General features: G+C 52.6%; 1 protein-coding gene and 1 long non-coding RNA gene across 5 annotated transcripts in view; one reads left to right on the plus strand and one right to left on the minus strand.

The window, feature by feature from the left end:
• The first annotated feature begins 1,796 nt into the window (after window positions 1–1,796).
• Window positions 1,797–10,866, plus strand: LOC129628743 (uncharacterized). 4 transcript variants are annotated; one of them, XR_008702888.1, is made up of 4 exons: window positions 1,797–1,933; window positions 7,406–7,528; window positions 8,903–9,146; window positions 10,415–10,866. It is a non-coding gene; the product is annotated as an uncharacterized LOC129628743 (long non-coding RNA). The 4 variants fall into 4 exon arrangements; XR_008702887.1 differs by lacking the exon at window positions 1,797–1,933 and adding an exon at window positions 2,403–2,528 and having other exon boundaries at window positions 10,254–10,866; XR_008702889.1 differs by lacking the exon at window positions 1,797–1,933 and adding an exon at window positions 2,403–2,528 and having other exon boundaries at window positions 10,271–10,866.
• DSCAML1 (DS cell adhesion molecule like 1) overlaps window positions 2,434–15,480 on the minus strand; it is a 369,146-nt gene continuing 356,099 nt past the window's right edge. The window contains exons 23-33 of the mRNA XM_055548208.1: window positions 15,169–15,332; window positions 14,301–14,399; window positions 13,413–13,601; window positions 12,742–13,029; window positions 10,479–10,634; window positions 8,439–8,469; window positions 8,172–8,290; window positions 7,717–7,869; window positions 6,900–7,094; window positions 4,799–5,110; window positions 2,434–2,921 (exon numbers count right to left, since the gene is read on the minus strand). Coding sequence (XP_055404183.1) covers window positions 2,446–2,921; window positions 4,799–5,110; window positions 6,900–7,094; window positions 7,717–7,869; window positions 8,172–8,290; window positions 8,439–8,469; window positions 10,479–10,634; window positions 12,742–13,029; window positions 13,413–13,601; window positions 14,301–14,399; window positions 15,169–15,332 — 2,182 coding nt within the window. The 3' untranslated portion in view covers window positions 2,434–2,445. The remainder of the gene's footprint in view (window positions 2,922–4,798; window positions 5,111–6,899; window positions 7,095–7,716; window positions 7,870–8,171; window positions 8,291–8,438; window positions 8,470–10,478; window positions 10,635–12,741; window positions 13,030–13,412; window positions 13,602–14,300; window positions 14,400–15,168; window positions 15,333–15,480) is intronic.

The following is a 15,480-nucleotide window of genomic DNA, read 5'->3' on the forward strand; positions in this document are numbered from 1 at the left end:
GTCTCTCCCCTCCTATTACTGTCCCCTGCCAGAGTCAGTCCATCAGAGGTGCTCCTTCACTCCGGCCCACCCAGTGTGTTCTATTGGTTCTCTTCTCTGAATGGCTCATAAACAGTTCCACACTGGCCATTTTCCTGCCAGTAAGTCCAGCTGGGTCCCCTGGACCAAGCAGACTGTTCACCTGGCATCATCCTCAGGGTAGAACTTAAACTCAGCCTCTGAACAGTGGAACAGAGAGCAGGGTGGCTCACTGGTTAAGGATTCAGATACTCTTGAGTTTGAACCTCATCTCCATCTTTTCCTGCTCCTCTGACTTTGGATAACTTACTCAGCCCTCCAGGGCTCCAGCTTTCTCGCCTGCCCGATGGAGATCGTGATGCCTACTTCCCTAACCTGCCGTGAATGTATATTAGCCAGTCCTCAGCGAGAATTCAGGGCTTGATCACTGTGCCTACGCTTTGGGAGGTGACCTGCAGATGGCATGTGCAGCCCTGGGAGGCAGCCTGTCCTCCAGTCACGCAAGGAGCCTGGAGGGCCTTTTCTCACAAATGCTGTCATCAGCTGGTTCCCCCACCCCCTGGGTGGATCCTGCAGGCCTGAAACAGAGTCTCCCCAAGGGTCTAGAAGCCACCCAGGAACACATAACCTTTGCCTTCTCCCCTCTTTCATTCCGACAGCATGAACTACCCAACATGTAGTTACCCAGGGCCAGAGTTCCTGTGTCTGCACTTGCGAGGGCTCAGGAAATGTTTGAGGAATGAGCTGTTTTTTGGAAAGCGCTTCTATTCAAGGTCATGCATCCCAGGGAAAGCCCTCTGGTGGCCCAGACTGATGGGTACTACTCCTACCCTGCACAAACCTTCACTTCCTCCCTCCCAACCCCTGGGTCCCCTTCCCACTTCCTCCTCTCGAGGGAGGGGCAGTGGGACCAGCAAGGCCCAGACTTACCTTCGTTCCAGATTCGGGGTCCACAAGTCGGCCTTGACTTGGGGTGCTGAGTGCAGGACCTCCCTGTGCACTTCTGAGGGGCCCTTCCTTCTCAACCAGGGGGCCGGGCCACCATAGGAGACTTCCGGAGGCTTTGGCGTTTCCTGGGTCTATCCCCTCCCCTCCGCCTATCCAAACTCTTATGTCCTCTGGCCCAGCTTACATGCTCTTTGACCCTCCCATGAGAACTGGCTTCTCTGCGCATCTGCACGTGGGCGAGATTACTTCCACCTGAATCTAACTCTATGTGGCTCCTCTGACACTAGGTGTGGAGCCTGGTGTGCTCACTGGCCTCATTCTCTCTGGTGGAACGCTGTTCCCCTCCTTGTGAGCCCTTTTCACCTCTCGGACCTCTGATGACCTCACTCCTTTTCCCTTTGGGCTCATCTTGCTCTAACAAGAGTTAGCTGAGAACTTCAAGCTTTGGCTGGTCCCCGCCAGGATAACACAATCTCTCCCTCCCAGTTTAGAGGCACCGTTTACACAACTTCACAGCCCCCTAGCTGTTAGAGTGGCTTTGCTCACCTGGCTACACTGCATTCTCCCAAAGGGCAGACAGAAGCCAGTAAACACAGCCCCCCATCCCCATATCGGCTTCCCAGTGCTCTCACCGAGATTGCCTCATTTTACCGACAAGTGAACTGTGGTTCAGAGAGGTTTAGGAAACCAAAGACACACAGCTGGTCCCTTGTAGGGCCCAGCACAGAACAGAGAATGGAACAGGTGCCCAAGGAGGCAGCTTGGCTAATGGAAAGCCTTTTTAAAAGTTTAACGTGCTGAGCTTAAGCTGGGCTTCTCAAAGTCTCTCCCCTCGAAGACCAACGGCCTGGTAGAGGGGCCTCTTGTCCCTGCCTCCTCACTGACCCTTGCCAGATGGGAAAAAAGCAACCACATAGAAACATAACCTTTATTGCACACGGCGCTGGGTCTTTTTTCATAGAAAAAGGTATTAACACATAAGCATCTGCAAATTGAAGCAACCTCTGGTTTTTTTTTTTTTGGAACAGTAAAATCGCATGCAGTGTCTCTGAGTTGGGATCTTGGTCTTTGTCAAAACCACCTAGATCGGAGGGAGGGTGAGTAGGAGGGAAAAATTGCTGAGTCTTTGTGCCTCTGTCTCAAAATAAGGTGAGAGAAATATATAGATATATAGCTCATCGCTGTGCTCCTATCCCTCTATATAGGTATATATCTCTCCACGCAGATTTTGTGGGGTGGGGGGATTTGACGTGTACTGTCAAATTCTTTGTGCCCTGGCTTCATGGAGAAGAAGAAAATAGTTTCATTTGTACAAAAGAGTTCTATGTACAGGCGTTCATGACTCGGGGGGTTGTTTTTTCCTTGTTGGTGGGTTTTTGTCAGTTTGATATAAATAATGCAGGAAATCAGCCAAGTTGGTGTGTGAGGGCTGGAGGTGCAGACAGGTCCAGGCTCGTGGCCGCCCTTCCGGCTGTGCCCTTACACCAGGGTGTAGGACTTGGAGTAGGCTCCGGCCCCCTGCTTCTGAGACCTCCCCACCCCCGACGTGCTCATCTCGAGAAGTGAGTCCCTGGAGCCCCCCATTTTGGTGTGTGGGCCCCCGGCCCGCGGAGGCTCGGTGCTGGGGGCCGGAGGGGCGGTGCTGGGGGCCGCCGGGGGCTCGGCGGGGGTGGGACCGGGGGCTGCGGGGGCCGGGCCGGCGGGGGGTGCCGGCATGGCCAGAGTCCTCTGAGGTAAGGTGGCGGTGGAGGCGGCCGTGGGGGCCCCGGGGTGCGGAAGGCCCAGGGGCTTGCTGGCAGGGTCCAGGGTCAGGTGGCGAGCCTGGGGGTGGTAGGTTCGAGTCACGTTCCTGATGGAGGCCTCGCGGGGCGGGACCACGGGGCAGGGCTCACGCCCCTCTGCCTTTCGGAAGAAGGCCTCCGACTTGGCGTACAGGGGCAGGTTACAGTAGTCACCTGGAAGGGAGGAAGTGCGTGGTGTCAGCGGCAGACGCCTCTTGGAAGCAGCCTGTTCCCCCGCCCCCAGCCCTCAGCCAGTCCCTCCACCCATGGGCAGTAACCAGTCAAGGAAAGATCAGTCACTTGGCCTCTCTGAGCCTTGGTTTCCTCATCTATGAAATGGGGATAATCTCTTCTCCCTACAGTAATTCTGTGAGGAGGGAATGAGACAAAGTAGGGAAAAGGCTCCTTATCAGAATTAACCAGAAAAATCGCTCCAAGAAGGCCACGCACCACCACCCACGGAATCCAGAAAGAGCTGTCAGTCAGTCAATCCTGCCCGTGTTGGGGCGGGGTGAGGTTTCCTGTGTTGAGTCACATTTCCTGTGTTGGGCATCCCTAGTGGCTCAGACGGTAAAGCATCTGTCCGCAGTGCGGTAGACCCAGGTTCAATCCCTGGGTCGGGAGGATCCCCTGGAGAAGGAAATGGTAACCCATTCCAGTATTCTTGCCTGGAGAATTCCATGGACAGAGGAGCCTGGAGAGCTATAGTCAGTCCATGGGGATCGCCAAGAGTTGGACACGACTGAGCGACTAACACACACAGGGAAAAGGCTGCAATACAGCGGCACGGTGTTGCTCAATAGATTGATCCCTATTGTTAATCGTTCACTATAACTGATCAGCTTCAGCTGGGGGTGGGCTTATTTTCTAAACATGGTCATCCAAAAGCTCTGGCTGTTAGAAAGCTTTTCTATACCCTGAGAAGGAAAGGAATGTCAATCCTTGTCAATTCGCCACATTCAACCTGATTCTGTCCTCTGAAGGCCACCAGAGCCGGCCTCCCCGCTTTCCCAAGCCTCCGTTCAGACGTCTGACTCCGCTTCGTTTCCGCATCCCTCTCCTCCGTCCTGTCTTCTCCAGGCAGAATGTTCCTCCTTTTTCTCAGTGCCTCCACAGGACACGCTTCCAGGACCCCACATCCTGATCCCTCCGCCCTGTGAGCACCCTGTGAGCACCCTGTGCACAGGCCCCTCTCCTGTCCACTATGCCAGCCACTCTTTAGGTCATCTCATTTAGACCCCGCAGACCCCTGGATACATTAATACCTGCTTGGATTTTGCAAATGAGGAAACTGAGGTTCAGAGAGATTAAGTAACTTACCCAAATTCACAGAGCTGGATGGGGAGGGGGAGTCGTAAAGGGCTGCTGGACTCCTAGGTCTCTATTCTTTCTGTTAACCTGTGCTCTTTTCTAGATGACCCTGAACCCCTAGTTCAGGGTGGCCCCTTAGCAAGGACACTGCCGAGCAGACCAGACTGCCTGGTTTGACAGCCTGTGCCTTGCATATGGTGGCCCTGATGTCTACTTGTGGGCACCCTTGCTTCCCTCCCCCTGATTATCCTAGACCTGCCCTGCTGACCTCAAAGGGCATATACTCTGGCCAGGGCCCTGGAATCAGATGTTCCCTGTCAGGCTGGGTCACTGCCCACTATGAGGTTTGACCACCATGGACGTAGCTGCCAGGATTGCCCCTTAACTCTGTGCCAGGCATGGACATCATTTTTAATGCTCATTATAACAATGCAAAGTATATGCTCTCGTCTGCATTTCAAAAACAAGAAAATTAAGGCCAGAGAGGTTCCATGACTTGCTCGAGGTCACAGAGGTGTTAAGCATTTGAGACAGGATGTGAACCCAGATCTGCTTGCTCCCAAGTCCTTGCTGTCTGCACTATACCCGACTGCTCCCAAGTCCTTGCTCTCTGCACTATACCCCACTGCCAAGGAGCCGTGCTGGGGGGGCGGGTAGGGTGCAGGCAGGGCTAGGTTCTAGCCTAGGCTCAGGGGGTTGGAAGGCGGGGACACGGCAAGGGAGGTGGTCTGAACACTCACTCTTGTTGGCCCGGTGAGGGATGGGTACAGCCACGTTCTTCCCCCGGTCAGCGTCCTGGGGCTTGGGTGGGGAGGCGGTGAAGCGGCAGATGCCGGGCTCTGAGGGTGTGCTCATGGACGTCATGCTGTCCGCATTCTCGTTGGTGCCCGTGGTCATCTGGTCAGAGGAGCTGTCGGAGATGAAGCATTCGGTGATCTCAAACTTGGCGTGCTGCAGTTGCTCCTCCAGCTTGGCGTGCTCGTAGGCCCGGGCCAGCTCCTCGTAGGTGGAAGAGGCGCTCTCAGTGGACACCATGCTGTTCCGTCCTTTGTCTTGGGAGATGGGGGGCACAAAGTTAAAAGGGAATGAGTGGCGCCCCCATATTCACTGCAGCATTATTTACAAGAGCCAAGATACAGAGGCACCTGTGTGTCCGTGAGTGGGTGAATAGACTAAAAAGACACACACAAACACTATCACACACAGTGAGACAGTGTTCAGTCATTAAAAAGGCAGTCTTGCCATTTGGGAAGATATGCATGGACCTCAAGGGCATCATGCTCAGTGAAATAAACCAAAGAAAGACAAACACAGCATGATATCACTTATATATGGATTCTAAAAACACCCCAAAACAACAACAAACAAAACCCCTAAGCTCACAGTTACAGAGAATAGATTAGTGGTTGCCAGAGGTGTGTGTGGCGAAATGGGTGAAGGTGGTCAAGAGGTACAAACGTCCAGTTGTAAAATAAGTCATGGGAATATAAGGTACAGCATGATAACTATTGTTAATAACACTGTATTGAATATTTGAATGTTACTAAGAGAGTAGTTCTTTAAAGTTCTCAATATAAGAAAAAAAACTGTATGTGGTGAAGGATGTTAAGTACACTTATTGTGGCAGTCATTTTGCAGTGTATACAAATATCGGATCATTATGTTGTACACCTGAAACGAAATGTTATATATCAGTTATAGCTCAATAAAAAATAAAGTGGGCTTATGGGGAGAGGGTGGAAATGAGACCAGATTGAGCGGTTACCTTAACCATAACCCCAGTAGCCATCTGAAAGCCTGACTACGGAGTGGATGAGGCTCACATGACCCTGCTCCCTCCCTGTGAAGGCAGTGGTGGTGGCAAAAGTGGGAAAATAAAGAATAGACTTTTGGACTCTGTGGGAGAAGGCGAGGGTGGGATGATCTGAGAGAATAGCATTGAGACATGTACATTACCATATGTAGAATAGATGACCATGCAAGTTCGATGCATGCAGCAGGGCACTCAAAGCCGGTGCTCTGGGACAACCCAGAGGGACGAAGGGAGGTGGGGGGGTGGTTTCAGGATGGGGGACACATATGCACCCATGGCCGATTTATATCAGTATATGGGAAAACCCACCACAATATTGTCAAGTAATTAGCCTCCAATTAAAATTAATTAATTAATAAAAAAGTGGGGTTGTTGACTACCAAAATGCAAAACAGCTTTCATTCTTTCTGAAATCTATTTGTTTATGGCTGTGCCGGGTCTTTGTTGCTGTGCAGGCAAGTGGGGGCTACTCTCTAGTGGCGAGGTGTGCACTTCTCATAGTGGTGGCTTCTGTTGTTGTGGAGCACAGGCTCTCGGGTGCTCAGGCTTCAGTAGCTGCAACACACGGGCTCAGTGGTTGTGGCTCCTGGGGTCTAGAGGACAGGCTCAATAGTTGTGGCACATGGGCTTTGTTGCTCTGCAGCATGTGGGATCTTCCCAGAACAGGGATGGAACTCGTGTCTCCTGCATTGGCAGGTGGATTCTTTATGACTGAGCCACCAGGGAAGCCCACAGCTTTTGTTCTTGATAATAAGCATCACCCTCTGAGCAAGCCTTAACCTCTTCTCCAATGAACATCATGTGTACCATTTTCTCCATCATCTTTTGGGAGAGCAAAATGAAATCCTTGACAAGCAGAGCTCGGTTAGGTCAAGAGTTTTTGTTACAGCCACAGGGTAAGTCAGTGACCAGCTGGAAATGAAACTGACTGGTGCCTTGGACTCCGTGCTGGTGGGTAGGAGTGGGGAAAGTAGAAGATGGGGAATGGGGGGCCTGAGGAGAGTGAGCAGGAGCCGTCCCGGGCTTACCTGTGTCCTGGGAGAGGCTGGCACTGTAGCTGTCGCTCTCGGTGACAGTGACACCATGCTGGGAGCCCACCGTGCGCCAGTCGGAGGCGAGGGTACGGGCGGGGGTGGAGGCCTGACACTTGGTCAGAGTCCACTGGCTTGAGTACCGGTTCCGGGTGCTGTGGGCTGACTTCACATTCTTTCTGGAGACTGGATCTGCGGAGAGGAATCAAGAGCTAGCACCCTCCAGCTGCGGCCACTCAGGCTTGGGCAGCTGGCATTTACCAGAAAGGGCAGCGGGGAGCAAGGGAGGAGGCAGGAGCAGCCGCAGAAGCTCCCCTGGGAAAGCTGAGCGTGCTGCCTTTCCTGAACACAGAGCTGTCCACGGAGGAGGAGGGCAGCAGTGTCAGGGATTCGGGCAGTGGGCAGCATCCTAGTCCTCCCTGGCCACCCCATCTTTTCTACAGCCTGGGGAGAATGTAACCTCCTCTCCTGCAGCCTCATGACTGTCCATTCATTCCCTACAGGCCTGTATGTATTCTGTCCTTACGTCCAGCGTCTCAGCGGAAGATGCAGAGGCCCTTGGAGAGAAAGAACAACTAACCCTCTCAAAATTTCTAGGGAAAGAAAGTGAGGCCCAGAGAGATAAGGTGAGTGATATGCCCAAGGCCACAGCTAGTGGGTCTGTAATCAAGGTCTCTAAACTCTATTTCCAGTGCTCTTTCCATTCTTCCATGCTGCTCCTCCCTCCTTTAAAAAAAAAAGTCACCTCTGCATTATGCTGTGCCCAAGAAACCTCATCTGGGAGGAGGGCTGTCTTCCTGGGGATGGTGCTTACTAGTGCCAGGCCGGATGTCAGACATGTCGATCAGGGGTCCTGAGCTCTGGATGAGGGCTGGGTGGTGCAAGGAGACTCCGGTGCAGAAACTCTGAGGATTGACAGCCTGGCTGAACTCAGCATCGGTCACAGGGATGGTGGCCTTGTCATCTCCTGGAGGAAAAAACACAATCAGCAGGAATCCTTCCCTTTGGGCACCATCTTTGCTTCCCAAATTTCTCTTTGTCTTTATCTAACATTGAACCTAAGAAAGGTCAGGTAAGGTCTCCCCATTAACAGAGGAGGCAACCCAGTCCTTGAGAGAAGCTGCAGTGAGTTCTGAGGTTGTGGAGTTGTTGATGGGGCTGCTTCCAGAACCCCGGGCACTGTCTGAGGACTGGTGGTTGCCCTTCATGGGATGTGGCCTGGGGAAGCCCCCTCAGCAGGACACAGAGCTCGTGGCACCTGTCACTCACCCAGCTGCTTGATGCCCTCCTTGTCCTCGATGAGCAGCTGGACCCTGGGGATGTCAATGTGTAGCCGTGGGCCCTGGGGTGGCCCCTTCACAGGGGTGTCAAAGCTTCGGTTGTTCTTGCTGTGGGGAGAAGGGCTGGAGGTGGGTGACAAGGCAGCCACAAGGGGTTGGGGGAGAGGTTTTGCAGGATAGTGGAGTCTTAGAAGCCTCTACCCTGGGTGAGGGGACGGAAATGGGAGGAGAGAGGAAGTAGTGATGTGACACCCACCTTATCAACATTTCTGCCAAACTCTTTGCATCTGCAAAACAGTAGAGAGAGGGGACTGAGTGAGAATGGGGTCTGAGCAGGATCAGAATTGGAAGAGGCATGGGGAGCAAGGTGAGAGAATTCCCTAAAACGGGGCCAGGGCTGGTCTCCTGGGAAGAAATGTAAGGACCTTGGAGACAATCCAAAACATGGTAAGATCTCACTGCTCCCAATTCAGGATTTGACTCAGGTCTGTTTTCCTTTCCTCAGACTTCTATCTAATAGGCAGACAGTATATAAAGTATTCCATCTGCTTCCTGAACTGACTCTAATCAAACAAGACATCACAGCAGGTTGGAAATAGGCATCAGTGGTAGATCTATCCTCAGTTATCTGTTGGAGAGAGGAGAGAGTCGGGGATGAAGTACAGGTGGTCAGTGGGCACCTCCAGATGACATCAACCAAAGTTTTATTTCCTTCTCTAGGGCATTTGTCCCCAAAAGTCCATGGATGGATTTGAAGGTCACTGTTTTATCTCATGCATGCACATGCTAAGTTGCTTCAGTTGTGTTGGACTCTTTGCAACCCTATGAACCACAGCCCGCCAGGCTCCTCAGTCCATGGGATTCTCCAGGCAAGAATATTGGAGTGGGTTGCCATGTCCTTATCCAGGGGATTTTCCTGACCCAGGGATTGAACTGGTATCTCTTATGTCTCCTACACTGGCAGGTGGGTTCTTTATCACTGAGCCACTCAGGGAACCTGTTTTATCTCATAGGGACCCTGAATAGATTTAGGACTCTAAGGTTAGGAATCGACAAGAGAGGAGAAACAAAGAACATGGGTAATCCACTGGACTTCTGATAACTGAGAATGACTCGTTAGAGGGAATCTAGCTTTATGAATACATTCAACCACCTATCTAGCCACCCATCCATCCATTTATTATTGATCTATCCACTGTTGATCCATTCATCCAGTGATCTACCCATCAGGAGTTGGGTAGATAAATGGATGGTTCAGTGGGTGGTTGATGGTTTTTAAATGGTTGGATGGATGACTGGATGTTTGATGGGCTTCCCAATGAATGCCAACCATTTGTCCAATCAGCTATCAACCCATCCAAGCATCTATTCAACCATTCACCTAATTATCCATTCATCTATTCAACCATTCATCCAACCATCCATTTATACAACCATACAATCATCTATCCATTTTATCATCCATCTGTTCTTCAAATATACATCCATCCTCCATTGAGCCAACCATCTAGTGATTCAACTATCAATCCATCAGACATCCAATCATCCATTCATCCAACCACTTAACAACTATCAACCACCCACTGAACCAACCTTTTATCCACCCAACTCCTAAATACCCTAGGCAGCCTTAGTTATTCCCTCTTTTGTGCTTTTACTGTGCCTTGGCTGTGAACTCTGTAAGGGCATGGGCTGCTCTTTCTCATTCATTTTTATATCTCTAATGTCTGGCAGTATCTACAATATAGCACATACTCAATAAATATATTCCAAATATGTGAACAGACATTTATTTAGAAACTAGTTGGTCTTGGGTAAATCAAGCCCATTCATGCCAGACCAGGGTATCAGGTGTTGGGACAGGGGAGGATACTAAAAATATTTAACACCTGACAAGGCATGGAAACAGCTCAGTCAAAGCTGAGCAAGGTCCTAGAGGCCACTTGCATGTCTTTAGTGGCTGGGCCCTAGGAAAGTTGCAGAGGTCCTATATGAGAGAATGGAGCATCCAGGGTGGAAGGGAACATGTATTTACCAACCAACTATGGAATTGTTCAACTGTCTTAACCAGCAACATGGTTTTACCAGTGTGGACCACTAAAAGTCAACCTGGTGAGGGCAGGCACAAAGTCTTGGGGACACAGAGGAAGCAGCAGTGAACAACTAAGGAGGTTTCAGAAGGCTGGAGCGAGTGCTCCCTTCAAGGGGACATGGACACCCTCTCTCATCCAGACAGTGCTCCAGGCCAGTGGAGAGTGGCCAGCGCAGCTGAGGAAGCACAAAGAAACTCGCCTACCTCGGAGCCGCTTCAGCCGCTTCTCTTTCCTCTTCTTGCGAACAATGAAGAGCAGCGCCACCCCCAGTGTGGCCAGGATGACCGGGCAGCCGATGGTGAACAGCTTCTTCACGTCGTCCCCCTCGCCTTGTGCAGACTTGATGGGCGGGATGGTGCCTGAACGGGGGTGAGGAAGGGAGTCAGATGTCCCTAGGAGTCGAGTGTTATGCAGAGTCTCATGGGCAACATAGCCCTTGGACCTCTCTTGCTGCCTTTGGTCTTACTCCAATCTCTACTTCCCAGTTCAGAGCCCCAGCTCTCTCCTCTGCTCTCCCCAAGTTCTGGTCCCGTCAGGACAGCCATGAGTGGTTGTGTAGTTTTTGTACTGCATATGATATTAAAGACTCCTAAAGGTCCATCTAGTCAAGGCTATGGTTTTTCCAGTAGTCATGTATGGATGTGAGAGTTGGACTGTAAAGAAGGCTGAGCGCCGAAGAATTGATGCTTTTGAACTGTGGTGTTGGAGAAGACTCTTGAGAGTCCCTTGGACTGCAAGGAGATCCAACCAGTCCATTCTAAAGGACATCAGCCCTGGGATTTCTTTGGAAGGAATGATGCTAAAGCTGAAACTCCAGTACTTTGGCCACCTCATGCGAAGAGTTGACTCATTGGAAAAGACTCTGATGCTGGGAGGGATTGGGGGCAGGAGGAGAAGGGGACGACAGAGGATGAGATGGCTGGATGGCATCACCGACTCAGTGGACGTGAGTTTGAGTGAACTCTGGGACTTGGTGATGGACAGGGAGGCCTGGCGTGCTGCAATTCATGGGGTTGCAAAGAGTCGGACATGACTGAGCAACTGAACTGAACTGAGGCCTGTTTTAGAATCATCCTGAACCCTTTCAGAGATAGTCTCCTGCCTGTTGGAGTTCAGTGTTCATTTCTAGAGAGTAGCTGATGGGCTTAGATTCCCACATCCAGCTGGTAAGGTTGAGGGATGGTGATGATGAGGATCACAGGAGACAGAAGTCAGGGCAGTGGGAGCCTGTGTTCTCTTCCCCAAATGGGGGCAAAAGCCACTCAACACCCTGCAGTCTCTTCCTGCCCTCTCTCCCCCATGGGTGATATCTGCTAACCCTGGGGGCTGCTAGGAGATATGATGAGTTCTCCCGCTGACAGAGCCTTCTGCCAAGCCCTGATGTTTACTTGTTTCAAAACCTCAGCTAAGAGTCATCTTCTTCATGAAGTCTTCCTTCTTTGAGCAAATACCCTGAAGATGCCACTTTTATTCTGTTTCCTTAACACACAGGTAGATTCAGTTACGCTTGTGACAGCTGGTCCCTATGAATTCAGCCTTCTATGTGCCTTAAACATGTGTGTGCATGAGTGTGAGGTATCTACATGTGGCAGATACCAGTTGGTGCTCACCAAAACACCCATGGGCTCAGCTACATTCCCCAGACTTCCTGGCAGTTAGGTTAGAGCCATGTTACTAGTTATGGACAACAGAATGCAAATAGAAATGATGAGTGTCCAGCACCCCCTGGCCAGGGCAGTTAGGAACTGCTGTGTCTTTTCTGTCTCTCTCTTGTTGGTGACCTTGGAAGCTGCATGTTCAAGATGGCCTAGCTAACATGGCTAAACAATGGTGGCTAGCCAGCCCTCACATTATGAGAGTGAGAAATCTTTATTGGATCAAGCCATGAAGCTTTTAGTGTTTGTTACTGCAGCATAGGTTACCCCGTCCTGGCTAATGGACCATCTTAACAGAGTGTTCTTATAGAGCAGGACATCAACTACATCTCTGCCTCCTCTCATCTCTTTAAAGCAATGGAGAGCAAGGGTTGCACCTTTAAAGACCCTCTATTTTTTTTTTTTCAATTTTATTATTTGGCTTGCTGGGTCTTAGTTGTGGTATGTAAACTCTTAGGTGTGGCATGTGGGATCTAGTTTTCTGACCAGGATAGAAGCTGGCCCCATCTCCCTGCATTGGGAGCATGGCGTCTTAGCCACTGGACCACCAGGGAAGTCCCAAAGATCCTCGGTCTTCAGTGTTACTGACCTGCTTGCCTGCCTATCCATCTGTGTGGTCACAGGTGCATCCCACTTATCTGCCTACCTGTCTGCTGCTCCTTTTGCCTATCCTTTGCTTGCTTACTCACCCATCCGCCTTTGTCCCTGACTAGAGTCATACCTCTTTTCAATTTGCTTGTCTATCTCTTTACGTGTCTGCCTCTCGGCCAGCTTCCCCGGCAGCAGCCCCCGCCCGCCCTTGCCGACTCACTGCCATCGTAGTCCAGGGTGGCAAACTGGGCGGTCTCGTTGCCGCAGCCAGCGCTGTTGCAAGCCCTCATGCGCAGCTCGTACCACGTGGCCTCCCGCAGCTCGGTCAGAAACACCTCCCCGGAGCTGTTGGCGCGCAGGCCCTGCCAGGCCCAGGTGCCCTTGGGCCGGTACTCCAGCATGATGGCGGTGATGGGGCAGCCCCCGTTGTTCCAGCCCTGCAGGTTAAGCCGAGCATGCGTGGAGTTGATGTGGGTGAAGAGGTGCTGGTCTTTGCTGAAGGAGGGCTCTGGGGGGCCAGAGGGAGAGACAGAGGTTAGAGAGACTGGGAAGGATTTCCCTGGGGCGGCTGGGACTGCAGTGGTTCCGGGGGATCGGTGGGAGGTGTGGATGGGAGTAGGGATGCTCCAGGGGACAGAGGGGGAGGAAGAAGGGGAGAGGGAGATGGACAAGGAGAGCAAGGCCTGGCCCAGGAGGAAGACAGAGGCAGGAAAAAGGAAGAGGTGAGCCATCTGTCTGCCACCCCTTGCAGGGAAGTGGGGCCAGTTTTTCCTACTATGATTTGTCCAGATGCTGCAGCGATGGAACTAGGTGGGGTCTCCCTGGAGTCTCTGTGCTTCCCTATGCCCTTCTGCCCCATCCCAGCACCTGCCACCCTGTCCCCGGCCTTACCCCGCCCGTGGGTCTTGGCCTCTATGATCTCACTGATGCGCCCGGAGCCCACGCTGTTCTTGGCCGCCAGCTTCACCTTGTACCACGTGCCGCACTTGAGGCTGTCCAGCCTGAAGGACCGTTCGCTCGAGCTGACGAACACATCCTTCCACTCCTCACTGTTGTCCACCGAGTACTGCAGAACGAAGCCTGGCCGGGAGGTTTGTCTGGCTCAGGAGGGGCAGGGCGGGGCCTGGGGTCCCCCAACAGCTGTCATGGGACTGGGCTCTGCAGGGGGCCAGCAGGGGGAACTTTTGGCCATTAGGATGGCGTGGATGCCAATTAGATGCAAAACTGGAAGGATCTGGGGTGAGTTGTAGGACTCTCCCCCATCGGCTCTTGTGTTAGGGTTTAGAAGCCAGGTGGGGAGGGGAGCAGAAACCGGAGCTGTGAGACTTCAAAGGGGTCCTATTGAGACCCTGCTACTCCGTGTACAGTCCCTTGGCCCCAAAGCATCACTTGGGAGCTTGTTAGACATGCAGATTCTCAGCTCCCTGAATCAGAATCTGTGTTCTTACAAGATCCCCTGGTGATTCATATGCATATTTAAGTTCAAGTATCTAGAACATTTGTTGATTTTATAGATTTGGAAACTAAGACCCAGAGAAGAATACAGACTTCCTCAGGTTCACACAGCTCACCACTGGCACTGAGGGTGTGTGTGTTCTAAAGTTCAGACGTCTAGGCTGGTATATTTTCCATGGCGCTTGGGTAACTCCCCTGTGGTCCTAACCACCCCTCCTCCCATCACTTCCAAAGCCTTATGAGGACAAGCAGTGGGCGTAAGTTAAGCACTTCCTCTGCCCCTGGCCCAGAATTCTCCGCACTCCTCATCCAGGCCCCCCTCACCTCGGATGGAGCTGCCCCCATTGTCACCCGGAATCCAGGTCAGAGTGATGGACGAAGCCGAGGTTTTGGAGACAGTGAGACGGGGCTGGTCCGGGGGAACTGTGAGGGGAGAGTCAGGAGCCCACACCACAAAGGGTTAACCTCTGATGATGGGGGACAGGGGTGCCCTCTTGCTTCCTCCCCCACTCCTGCTCATTCTCCTCTACCCCTCCTGCCTCCTCTCCCACGTGGCCCCTCTGATCCACTGAGGGTCTGTCTCCCTGGTGGCTGGTCTTTTTTATTTGACAACCCCTCTGTCTCTGTCTGTCTCTCTCTGTCTCTCTCTTGATGGAATTCCTCCCGCTTACTTTGGCCACCTCATGCGAAGAGTTGACTCATTGGAAAAGACTCTGGTGCTGGGAGGGATTGGGGGCAGGAGAAGAAGGGGACGACAGAGGATGAGATGGCTGGATGGCATCACTGACTCCATGCACGTGAGTCTGAGTGAACTCCGGGAGTTGGTGATGGACAGGGAGGCCTGGCGTGCTGCGATTCATGGGGTCGCAGAGTCGGACACGACTGAGTGACTGAACAGAACTGAACTGAGCCATCCCTGTCCTCACCAGAGCCCCGCCCACCTCACAGGGTCCCACCTCTCAGAGCCCCGCCCACCTCGCAGGTCTCACCACTCAGAGCCCCGCCCACCTCGCAGGGGCTCACCTCTCAGAGCCCCGCCCACCTCACAGGGTCCCACCTCTCAGAGCCCCGCCCACCTCACAGGGTCCCACCTCTCAGAGCCCCGCCCACCTCGCAGGTCTCACCACTCAGAGCCCTGCCCACCTCGCAGGGGCTCACCTCTCAGAGCCCCGCCCACCTCATAAGGTCTCACCTTGCACCAGAAGGTTGACAATGATGGTGTCGAAGCCGCCAGTGTTGGTGGCCGTGCAGGTGTAGTAGCCTGAGTCCTCAGCCTTCACCGCGCGCAGCAGCAACGTGCCATTGGTGTGGATGAGCCGGTGCCCGTCCATGGACACGGGGATGGCTGAGTCCTCACTGCGGGGGGTGGGGGCGGCTTATGGCAGGCATCCCCTCCTGGAGCCTCCCCCAGGTCTGCAGGCAGTTAGAGCTGGGAGCAGTAAGGCACTGGCTCCGGGACCCTAGATTCTTGGGTTTTCACTCAGCGCTTCCTGGGGATATCTGG

Source organism: Bubalus kerabau, chromosome 15, assembly GCF_029407905.1.
Source record: "Bubalus kerabau isolate K-KA32 ecotype Philippines breed swamp buffalo chromosome 15, PCC_UOA_SB_1v2, whole genome shotgun sequence".
NCBI classification, from domain to species: domain Eukaryota; kingdom Metazoa; phylum Chordata; class Mammalia; order Artiodactyla; family Bovidae; genus Bubalus; species Bubalus kerabau.